General features: G+C 40.2%; 2 protein-coding genes and 1 long non-coding RNA gene across 8 annotated transcripts in view; 2 read left to right on the forward strand and 1 right to left on the reverse strand.

Annotated features, from left to right (window-relative positions):
* Positions 1-6,261, forward strand: part of SMYD3 (SET and MYND domain containing 3) — a gene marked incomplete at its 5' end in the record, with an annotated part of 376,460 nt that extends 370,199 nt beyond the window's left edge. The window contains 3 exons of one of the 2 annotated variants that reach the window (XR_014166903.1): positions 5,259-5,354; positions 5,731-5,794; positions 6,168-6,261. Of the gene's footprint in view, positions 1-5,258; positions 5,795-6,167 lie in introns of both variants that reach the window. The other variant, XR_014166902.1, reaches the window with a different exon arrangement.
* Positions 6,260-9,349, forward strand: LOC309366910. The gene is made up of 2 exons (XR_014166910.1): positions 6,260-7,206; positions 8,931-9,349. It is a non-coding gene; the product is annotated as an uncharacterized lncRNA (long non-coding RNA).
* A 400-nt stretch (positions 9,350-9,749) lies between these two features.
* The window catches only part of KIF26B (kinesin family member 26B), a 270,354-nt gene continuing 267,998 nt past the window's right edge, over positions 9,750-12,105 (reverse strand). For all 5 annotated transcript variants that reach the window (XM_081905777.1, XM_081905776.1, XM_081905778.1 and 2 more), the window contains one exon: positions 9,750-11,363. In XM_081905777.1, the coding sequence (XP_081761903.1) occupies positions 11,215-11,363 (149 nt within the window). In that variant the 3' untranslated portion in view covers positions 9,750-11,214. The remainder of the gene's footprint in view (positions 11,364-12,105) is intronic.

Below are 12,105 nucleotides of genomic sequence, written 5' to 3' on the forward strand. Positions count from 1 at the left end.
TTCTCAGAAACTACATTTTCTGTTGCATTTGATCTGACAGCTTCCCTTAAATTCATCACAGACGATATCAGTGGCAGCCAAGGGAGTAAAAAAGTCAGCAGAATTGATTTGTTGGAAGATTGGAGAGTGGCAGCCTAGACTGTGGGCACGAGGCTCTGCTGTTGCTTGTCAGCAGTAAGACCATCTAACAAGAGGAGATTTTCTGACTTTGTCGTATAATATCATTTATGTTGCTTCCTTTACCACAGTAGAACACTTTCTCCTTGAGTCCACGGGTGGGTCATCTGTGCTCATAAACCAAGATCAGATTCACTCTCTTAGTGACTGCTGCATCTTTATCTTTAAAGGCAAAAAGTAGGGGAAGCCATGGAAAACCACAGAACCATGGAAATTCACATGCCCTTCAGTTCAAATCATTCAGGGTTGTAAATCTTTGAAGCTGCTGGCACATTCTGCTCTTTAGTGAATGTGCCACTGAGATCCTGTTCTCTGCTCTCTCAATGCAAGATATTATGTTGACTGCTACACCAAAGACATTACTTCTGGGTAGTGGGTCCACACTTCTAGAGTGCTGTCCCCCATGAAATAATCTTCAAATTTTCTGAAGATTTCAAGATGGGAAAATGAAAAGAAAGAAAGAAATTGCTTCCCCCATTTTCCCTTTTTGATGTGTTAATCCCTACTGTTCAAGGGGTTGTAATGTACTTTTGATTGTATAGTTATTGCGGTTTGTTGTCTTTTTGTTAAATTGTGCGTATTGCCTCGGAGGGAGGGGCAACTGTGTTCCATAAGGTGGCCAGGCAATAAATAAATAAACACACTAAAACCTAATTGATTTTAGTGGGGTTGGGTACACTTCTAAGGGTCTCCAGGTTTTGCCCTGTATATTAGGACCAAAACATGAGTGGTCCGCCCCCCGCCCCCCACTTTGTGGCAAAGGAAAAATAAGTTTTATTCTCAATAGGATGGGTGAATATGTCACTTTCCATTCCTGCAGTGTCTCATTCTTCCAATGTTCCATTCAGTTTTCCACATTTCTACATCAGTTTCTGGTTTGTTTTTTTTAAAAAAATCTCATAAAATGTGCAAATTTCTCCTACTACCCATTTTTGTGTGCAATTTTGCATATTGTACACATTGATGCAAAACAATCTCCCCTCATATAATGCATTTTAGTGTGTTATTTTCAGTAGTATTTTCATTTATATGCACGCTTATCACTAGTATGTGAATTTTTGTGCACGGTGATCGGCTGCAGAACCTCATTGCAAAGTTTGAATAAGTGAATTTCAAAGGATAGCTGTGTTCACAAATGGCTTTGGAAAATGAAAAAAAAGTTTGCTTTTAAATGTGAACTGAATTGAATTTCCTGATTTTCCTGATTATCAGAAGTTCAGATATGAGACGACTTCTGTGCCTTGGGAAAGTGCTGCAAGAATCACAGGAACCAAGCTAATGACTGCTGAACTGTCCACAGGGAGATGCTGGTTCACAAATTGTGTCTCTGAATGAGTGAGCCCAGCTGGGACCTATATAATATCATGTCACACAACCTTAATATTTGCCTACTGGTCTCTCTTCTTAGAACAAAATCAACATATTTATTTTGTTTTTGCAATGGCCCTGGATGCTATATAATTCTTTACCTATAATTATTTTGAGAGATTGTAGGTTTGAAATAGGGACCGTAGAGATTTGTTCTCCAAAGAAAATGAAGAATTCAGTCTTAGTAATTAGGCTCTGCACAATCCTATGTATCTAGACCATCTAATCAATTCCCAGTAGCTCTTAATGAGATTGAGACTTCTTAAATGTACATATACATTGAGTTGGGGTTGCCACTGTAGCTCTTGTATGTGCAATGGCACCCTTGAGAGTGTCCCCTGCTGCCCCCTGCTCACTGTTGCCATTGTTTTGAGGTGGCAAAGGTGATCGCCCCATTTAAAAGCTCTCTGGGTATCATTGGAGCAATCATTTTCCTAGACACACCTACCTCACAGGGTTGTTGTGAGGATAAAAGGAGGAGGAGGAGGAAAACATTCCAACTTGAGCTATTTGGAGAGAAAGTAAATGTAATAATAAATTAGTGAATTATCACAGAGCTAGATTTGCTGATATACCTCATGCCTCTGTGCCCTCCTTTATCTCCTTTTACAGATGTTAAAATGAAGTACTGCAAAAGCCCATTCTGTACGTTTTTCCTATAGTTATAAGAAAAAACAGCATGATAGAAAATTGGCATTCCTGGAGGGTTAATACTGTTCTGTTAACAACTGCCAGAGCAAGTAATTCATCATGCCTCGCCATTGGAAAGCCGGAAGATTCATTTCTGAATAATCAGTGGCAAAAAGAACCAATAAATAATAATATTTAAAAGGTCATTGTAAAGAAGAGATAGAATGTGATTGTCCCCTTCCCCCTTTTTTCTAAAGCCTTTTATGTGAGAATTAGTCAAGAATTTATGGCAAAATGTAGAGACAATCTGAAATTGCCTTTCATACCATTTTGCACTTATTATGAATATTTATTCGGTTTGCCCTTTATGGCAAGTCTGCAACTCAAGAACATGGAGGGGAGTGAATTGAGAAATGGTCCTTAACGTCGTCTCTTTTGAGGCATTCTAATATTTTAAGATAGTTTAAAAAATAAAAAAAGTACCACACCCAGGATTTCACATGTGAGCTTGAAATGAAGCCAAGTCAATCAGTGACGAGAACACCCGATGATATGATTCTCTGTAAGCCAAGACAGCTTCATAGAAGATCCCGATTTTAGCTACTAATTGTCCATGTTTCATCACACCTGCAAAGAGCCTCGTTAAATCAACAGCATCACAAATTTTTGAAGCATCCAGATTTTTGAGGCCTTAGTCTTTTCAACAATCACTACACATCTCACATCTGGACGGGTGGAACTCCTATAACTTCTTATTAGCTGTAGATAGAGTGAAATCTCTGTCCCCATTGATGAAACAGAATCCCAACCAAAACAACAGGATTCTTTTGTGGCAGCAAACACCATGTTGTGCAGTAGAGAGATTTACTTACAATGAGATTCATCATATTTTTACGGTCCTCCCAAGTGATGATGGCTACAAATGCTAGTTCTGCTTACTACCTTTTTGTACCTCCTCCAAAAATGTTAGGACAATGTGCATGTGCAGGGTTTTCTCCCATATTATCCTCTCAAAAATACTATGAGGTAGGCTAGGCTGAGAGATTGTCACTGGCCCAAAGGTCACCCAGCAGACTTAATGGCTGATCAGGAATGTGAATCTTCTCTTCCCCTCCCCCTTACTCTTTCTGCTTATCAGAGTTTGGGATTAGGAAGTGGATAGACAGCTGTGCTTGTGCAGGCATCTGAAATGTTATTTTAATAGTATGAAGTACAAAGTCTGCCACTTGAATAATAACAAGCATCAGATGAAGGGGGAATTGGAAAGAAAGAGATCTGAAGCTGAACATAGGATTATCGAGAGTCAGAAATACAGCTATAAAAACGGAACATAAAAATCCATCGATGTATTAATTAGGTGTTATGCTTTTAACAGGGCAGAGAAGTATTAAAAGCATTCTTAATAAGGATGATTCAAAGCACATATTTTTAATCATCTTTATTAACCACAGAAGTATGAGAGTTGTGAGGCATTCTTGCTTCTTTACCTGCCACACAAAGAAACTGTACTAACAAGATAGGCATCTACAACTTTTCAGAGTGTCACTTAGCCCATTCCCAGCACTGAGAAATGTCCTTGTGTTGGCTGTGTCTGGAAGTGCTGGTGATACAGGAGCATGAATGCTGTTGTGGCCCAACTGAACTTGGCTGGAAAAAAAATCTCATCAACTCTTTTCCATATGGCAATAACAATTCCGAGTTGCATCAGTCAAAATAAAGCTTCAGTCTCTATGCAAAATCAATATTTTGCCTATGTACATTACTCTAGGCCTAGAGGCAAAAGACTTGCTTGCTAGGCTGGGATTTTAATTTAATCTTTGACAGATTTTGTTACTGAACATGTTCTGTAAATCACATTGGTCCCACTCACATTGGTGCATATTTCATTGTCAATAAATCACACTGGAAAGTGTTTTGAATTGCAAACAGAATGGGATTAGCCACTGCCTTTTGGGGGTTGTTATTGTTTCTGCTCACAGCCCTAAATAGAGATCAAATGAGCACTGGAAATTCCAAGGATTAGGTGCCTTCCAACAAATTTCACTGCAAACGCCAGAATTTTAATTTTTATTTAGCTGGTGGCTTCACAGATAACCTTTGGAAGGCAAGCGGCTTAGGCTGCTGAGGCCCAAAGATGCAGCCTTGGCCTCAATCCAAGCTGCCCTCTCTTAGGGCAGCAAAAGTCACTCAACACAAGGCATGGCATACACTTGTTCTTTATTAGGAGTGGAGGGTTATTGGTTTTTGTTTTTTTAAATGTGTTTTGTGTTCTCGTTTTGTATTTTTACGTTGTAAACTGCCCTGTGACCTTTGAATGAAGGGCAGTATACAAATTTAATAAATAATAAATTATTACCTGTTAGGGATGTTTGCTGCTGATCTTGGAAAAAAACATTTGGTGACAGGGTGGTGGGATAGCCAGTACAGAAATACTGTTGCTATTCTGCTTTGCTATTTTCCTGGTTGTGCTATTTTCCAAAGTATATAATCTTAGCCAATGAAACAGGAAAAGTGGCTACAGCTGTTAATACTGGTCATTGACTGTAAGAAATTGATTGATTGACTACAGCTGTCACCAGGCTGTTGAGAATTGTTTTTGTCTCTTCTCTCTCTCTCCTCCCACCCATGACATTGTTCCTTATTTTTCATACTTTAGCATCAGTGCTAGTCAACATGCAGTTTTAAACGTATGTATTAAAACATTGTGTGCTTGGGATTAAATGTTTTCTTGCTCAGGTGTTAGCCTGTTGAGGTAGCAGTCTTAATCATGGGTCTTCCATTCTGCAACTGGAATTGCAGTGGAAGGGAAATTAAGTGTTCAACTCCATCACTACCATGTATTGAGCAGGCTGGAAGTCTGGACGTATTTGAGTATATAATGTCAGCAATGTTTAATACTGTACATGGCAAGGCTTGCAGGCAGTGATCCTTGTTGTGTTTCTAGGGGTGCTATAAACACCCGAGGGTGTGCCTGTTTTCATTAATGAAAAGTTGGGAGATGAAGTGCTAATTGAGGCACTACTGGAAATGAGTTTTCTAGAACTGATGTGATCACTTTTCTCCTTCCCTCATTTTTTTGGCAGGAGACTGATTGGTGGATGTGTGAAGCTGTGGTCCAGTAGCACAATGTTAAAGCAGAGAGAGTGTTTCTTGATGCGGCTTTCCTTGTGGAACACCAAGTGACTGGATTGCTTTTTATGAGGCCAAATCTGAGTGTTTTGGCCTTACCAATATACATAGCTGAGGATGGGAGGAAATGTAGATTTGGTCATCATCTTAGTCCTTCCCAGCAATCTTTTGTTTAGATCCCCACAGTGGTATCAACCAGTGATCTTGTAGTAAATAGTAACCTTACTGGTAAAATCTTTTAATCCCTTAAAATGTCTATTACTTGACTCTTACTTCCTTGGGGAATCATTTAATTAGCCAGCCTGTGGTGGAATCAGCAAGAATCCAAATCCTATTGGATGTTTAAGGCAGTGCTGGCTCTCATGTGCACATTTCCTAAAGTCACTTTGTAATACTGCATTATTCGCCGGCAAAAACCTGCTCCAGAAACCTGTGGGAAGGAACCAAGTGTTTTCACTGAAGGAAGACTTCCAGGGAAGCACAAGAATTGGTAAGATAAAAGTAAACATTTAATGCCACTATATTTTGATATCTTTTAAACATCATATCTTTGACAATATGTTTCACACCTCATATACCACAAAAGGTAAGAGATTCTTTTTTTAAACCAGCAAACAGTGAACTTTACATTTTAATGGCAAAAGGCTTGACATATTCATTCATTCAGTTTCCATTTTGTGTGTGTTTCTCGGTTACTTTTCCATTCTTGTCCTCCTGCTGTCTGGGTCCACCCCCTCCCTGTTGGTTCTTTTTCCAGCAAAGCGGAGGTGAGGAACCTCAGAGGCTCTGGGGTCAAGTTCCGGCCCCCAGCCCACTCTGTCTGGCTCCCAGGACTCTTCTCAGGCCACATCCCCTCTCTCTAGGCCAACCCTCGCCAGCCCTCCTTGAGTGATCCTACTTGACTGGAATGAGTCTTTGAACCCCGACAATGGCTCTTAGTTGCCTGGATCAAGGAAGCTAGCATGTACAAAGGTAACATTTACATTTGTCTCTTCAGCCACTTTTGTCTCTGGCCCCATCCATTGCTGGCATGTGGCTGACCCCCTGGAAGGTTGCACAGATGGGAATGTGGCCCTGGGTCTGGAAGAAGTCCCCCACCCCCGTAATGGAGCTTAGGTGATATAGCAGACGATTTGTGTGTAGATCTGTCTTCTTGTGGAACTTCTCGTGACTGACTCAGTAGAAGTGATTCCCCCTAGCAGGGGTCTCTCTCCAACCTTACGTGACTTTATTATACCACGGTTACTATGGAAAAGGACATAGCCACAGACAGAATGAAATGGATTCAGCAAATGTACACTTCAATGCATAGCACTTAGATAAGCATTTCCAATCATGATGGTTAAATAAATTATAAAGTACAAGCAATTCTATAAAGCAAGAACATCCTGAGTTTACAAATAAATTATGTCCTTCATACGTCAAATAGGTGATGGATGTCAGATAGCAGTTTCAGCTAGGGAAATTGGGGAAGGAGCTGAAATTTAGAAAAAGTAGTATCTATGTGTACATAAAATCTTTAGGCGAGTGAGTGTTTTATTCAGATACCCATTCACACGCATATTATACAATATATAAGGTGGCTAAATTCATATAGAGAGTATATGTCATATAGATATAGCTGAAACTGCTTTAAGCACCACTTTTATTACCATCATTTTATTATAAAGTATGCTCCAGAGTTGAGTAGGGCCACTCAAAGTTTTACAAAATGCATCCTCTCCTCCATCCTTGGGAGATGTTGAAAGGTCTGTTTGAATGGGTGTTGCTTGGGCTCAAATAACCTACCATGGATTTTTTCCTGCAACAGGAACATCTTGGACCACCTTGATCAAGCAGGCTGGAAGTTAATGCTTGAATCTGAGTACCAGGAATTCAGTAGCAAAAGGTATTCTCAAGATGGTACGTAAAAGAAGTTCATATCAACTCCACCGGCAAATTTGTGGCTAAGTTTGGATAGTCTGACAACAGAAGTTTGAGAAACATGCCACATCTGCTTAGTTGGCCAGAGGCAGATGCTCCAATAAAATAAAATAAAAACTTTCATCTGGAAATAGTTTAGAAAAAAATGGGTTGCTCTCATTTCTTGACTATTAGCTAGAGCAGAGGAAAAATTCTATGAAGCATCATAGGTGCTCAGCTATTATTTTGCAACCTTTGTGCAAGGTGGAAGTTATTAGCTAAAAATTAGTTAGGAAATTGCCGAATGAGCCAAAGAATCACAGCCAAGGCTTCTCTGGCTCTGAAGCATATGATCGCCAAGTGCAGTCACCAGAGCATATGGGCCACTGCTTTCCCCGCTGACATCTGTGGTAGCGAGTTACCATTTAATGAGAGTTTGCTTGATGTTTTACATGATGCTTATGATCAACAATAACCATTTTAGATGTTGCTTGCATGTGTCTTTCATCATATATGCCATTTGCCATAGGCACATCACTGTTCCATGCTTTGATGCCAAAATGTCTTTCCCTCAACACAGATCAGGGAAATATTTTGTGAGCTAATTTAGCTCACCTGCTTTCCTTCAGTCCTCTGCCAATTAGAGAAGGCCTGCATGGGGGCTCAAAAGGCACAGGGGTGTTGTTTCATTTTATAAGGAGTAAATAGTCACTCTCCATTTTGATCACACATCTGTTTATATTATACATATAGTGGCAGAGTTAATCCTAGAGGTCTAGAGTGCACCTGACCTTAAATTATTGACACCTAAATGCATTTTTCTATTTATTTTTATAAATGTTTAAACCATTTTTCAACGGTTTATACGAGGCAAATACAGCCACACAGCTTTATAGGCAGGAGAACATGCATAGATAATAACACAGCCCTCGTTCTAAAATATAGTTTCTATAAAATACAGTGGCATAAATGGCCAGCCTGCTGGTGAGTGGGGGCTGTAAAGGTTTTATGGACAGAGTTTTGCAATGAGCGTCATAAGTTATGCTTTGCTGCTTGTAAGTAGCTGCCCTAACTCAAACACATAAAACATAGCTGTACCACCACACAGATTTCCATTGGTTTATCTATGCACCCTCTTAACCTTATTGTTTTTAACTCAGGAAAGTGAGAAGATGTGTGTGCTATGGCTCTCACTTGTTTTCTGATGTCAGTGTTTAGGAATGCAAATAAGGAAAATTGGAGGCAGGGTTTGTTTGACATGGACAGCAAACAAAAAAATACCATACTAATCTACAACATTGAATATGATGTGGACATATGAATGGTATTTCCACCACCCTCCTCTACCCCTCTGGAGCTGCATTTTGCCCCATGGGGAAAATAGTTTCAGATGTTTTCTGTGTTTAGAAAATAGCTTGGGGGAAAGTGTTACATTCCCCAATTCCCAAAGAGGATGCATTGGGGCACCACCTTTAGCCTTTTAAGACACTGCCCAATCCTCCATCATCACATCTCATTTGACCCTAGGATTTTGTGCTTCCAGGTTATGCCTGTAATTCAGCAAGTGACACTTGCACATGATGCCTTCTTGGTTTGATCTAGCGAACGTATCTTAAGCAGCACATGTGTTCTTACCAGGCACCAAGAGGCCATGAAGTAGCTTTGCAAATGTTGCAAGCTTGGGCCTTGGGAAATTACCTTACTTGCAAATATTTATTTTGCAGGAAATTTCAAGGAATGTGAAGGCGGGTCAGAAGAAAGTGAGGTGAGAACATATTTCAGAGGAAGATCAGAATTTTACCATTGTTATAAAAGACTTTGTTCATGCACTTGGATCAGGTAGGGAAGACCACATGTTTTTAGGGCCAGGCTTTTGGTAGTCTTTGTCTGTCTTCACAGGACACAGAGCTGATGTGTGACATTTGTGCCATTGTTGTTGTACTGTAGATTCATTTAATGACTCATGAATAATCTGATGAACTTTTAATAATGCAGTTGTGACAGTAAATTGTGATACTAGTTGTTTAATATTTCTGAATGCCTTGTTTTGCGTCTCACAATAACTTACTGAGAAAGAGAAAGCTGGATCAAGTGGCGTCTCATCTTGGCATGACTACTAAAAATAAAATTGGCAAATTTTGGAGTTTGTTGATAGAAGTGTTTTGAAGAGATAGTGGAAGATGCTTATCAAGCGGAGATGCAATAAGGTGTTGCTCATTTAACTCTCCCCCTTTGAAGTATTATGTTCTGATCCATAATATATGTACATGTATACAGAAGCAGTCCTCCTTGTCCCCATCCCTAGCCTGATACGAGAATCAAATATGGCAAAAAAGTGTCTCCTACCCAATCCAGCAGATGGAGCAGTACATATGCTGTTCAATTCTTTAAAAATGTATCTCACAGATCAGAAAGGAGAAAGGGGGCTGGATTCATTTTTTGCAGATCTACTTTTTCTACTGAGCAGGTTTTGCAGCTTTTTAAAAGGGCTGTTTGTGTATTGGTGCTGTGATGTGTATTGATGTGCATCTAAACACAATGGTCCATCTAGTCCAGCATCCTGTTTCTCATGGTGCTCAACTGGAAGTCTCTGAGAAGCAGGGCATGAAGACTTGCCTTGTTGTGGCTTTAGCACCTGGTATTCAATGCCTATTGACCTCTCAACTGAAAGGTTCCCTATAGCAATCTTGACTACTCTCCATGAATTTGCCTAATCCCTTTTAAATCCATCCCAACTAGAGGCCACCACCACACCTGATTGCTGTAAATTCCACAAACTAGAAGGATGCTGGTCTGATCTACCATAACCATTCCAATGTTCATAGACCCAGAGCCATAACAGGTAGGGAATCATTTGCATTATCTCTGTAACCAAATGAAGGCAGCTCTAGGACAAACGTAGACACACCTCTGAAAAAAAGAGGCAGTGGTCAATCAACATCACTGGTCTTCAACTGGTGGACTGAGATGTGGGTTAACAGGAGCACCATCACCATGCAATATAAGGTAAAAGATTAAGAAATTGGTCCCCAAATTCATGCTTGGATTAAAAGTGGATCCTGGGTCTGAAAAGAATGAAGATACCTGGTCAACATAAACTAAGAGAAATAGTAATTATCTTCATTTGAGCATCCATGTAAATACCACAATCTGAGTACAAAAAGTAACAGCTAAAAAAAAAAAAAAGCCGTGAAGACTTCTGCTTTCCTAGTGATGTCAACTGAAGTCTTGTTATTTTGCCAGAAAATCCACATTTATGTTCTTTAATAACAAAGTGGACCTCTCCTCTTCCATTACTATCAAATATTTTGGGTTTCATGTACACGGTTTAATATCTTTTTTCTCTTTGAGTGGCCTTACTCTCGTGTGTAACAATAAATGACAGTTAACATTTATTTATATGCTGTATCGGTTAAGAAATATCTCTACAAACACAAGTTACGTAGAAACAGCAAGTCAGAAATAGGATAAAACACCGAGGGAGGGGAAAACAGGCTGTAAATACATTTCAGAAAATGTGTTTTGATTTTTTGTCTTTTTCTTTTTCTTGACTAGCACCATCTGTACACAAGAAAGTATGAACATAAATGTTTGGATAATAAAGATTTGCAAGGCACTTAAGACAGTCTTCCTGTGTATTTTTACTTCAATGGTGCTCTCAGCAGCAGTCGGTCCTACATCTGCTCTTCCTCCCTCTACAGCTATTGTTGAGGGGTAAAGTCACTTCTGCCAGCAGTTCCTATTTACAAACATGTCCTTAAAGATTTCTCAAAGTGCTCTTTCAGGCTAGGAGATTCCACGTCCTTATTTCTCAGCATCTTTGCTTTTCATCCTCATCATCTAGTCAATGTACGCACCACTCTTCAGCATAGTAAGAGGGGGGAAATCTCTTCCACACACAGTCAAAACATGACACCAACCTTCATCCTCATTCTAGGTCTTTGGGGTGCTGTTCAAAAGGGAGAAAGGGGAGTGGCAGTAGTCCAAAATGTTCTCGAGGTTAATTCTTCACCGACGCCCAGAAGTGATGTCAAAGCAGGTGATCATCATGAGGTGGGCCTTGCAATAGTTGACACGGTTCTCTAGCCGCTCAGTCACGCACTCAAGAGCCTCCAAGTACTCCAGGGAATCCAAGTCAAATACTTGCTCCAGATCAACTGCGGGAAAGGAAGCAAAAGGCCCAGCACATTACCCAAATTGGTAGCGCAAGCCCTACATCACTGTTATCTTTAAGGGCTCATTCACACAGGTGTGTATATTACTCAAGGGACTGGATTCAAAGAACTGTGAAAGGAAAGAGTTTGTGCAAGAAACGGGCAATGCTATGACAGGTAGGTTCTATAGCAGGCCTCAGTGGCCTCAGTGGAAGAACATGGTTAGATTTGTTTTAGCTGTCCTCATACAATGATCCTGAGTTCAGAAGTCACCATTTGCATGCAGAAAGGCAAGTGAACTTATGAACAGGCTCTGCTGAAAATGCTCATAACAAGTACAGTGGTACCTCGGGTTACATATGCTTCAGGTTACATACACTTCAGGTTACAGACTCCGCTAACCCAGAAATAGTACCTCGGGTTAAGAACTTTGCTTCAGGATGAGAACAGAAATCGTGCTCCAGTGGTGCGGCGGCAGCAGGAGGCTCCATTAGCTAAAGTGGTGCTTCAGGTTAAGAACAGTTTCATGTTAAGAACGGACCTCCAGAACGAATTAAGTACTTAACCCGAGGTACCACTGTAATATGAAGTTCCCTGCACCACATGATAAAAAGTAAATATTTTATGGACCTTTCATAGTACATAAAAGACTTAAGACCACAATCCTAAAGCCACATCATAAGAGATGTGGCAAAGAGGGCCTCCATCAGTGGGATGGTGGAGTGCCTGGTACATCTACAGGAAG

Source organism: Podarcis melisellensis (genome assembly GCF_964234715.1).
Source record: "Podarcis melisellensis genome assembly, chromosome: 3".
Lineage (NCBI taxonomy): Eukaryota > Metazoa > Chordata > Lepidosauria > Squamata > Lacertidae > Podarcis > Podarcis melisellensis.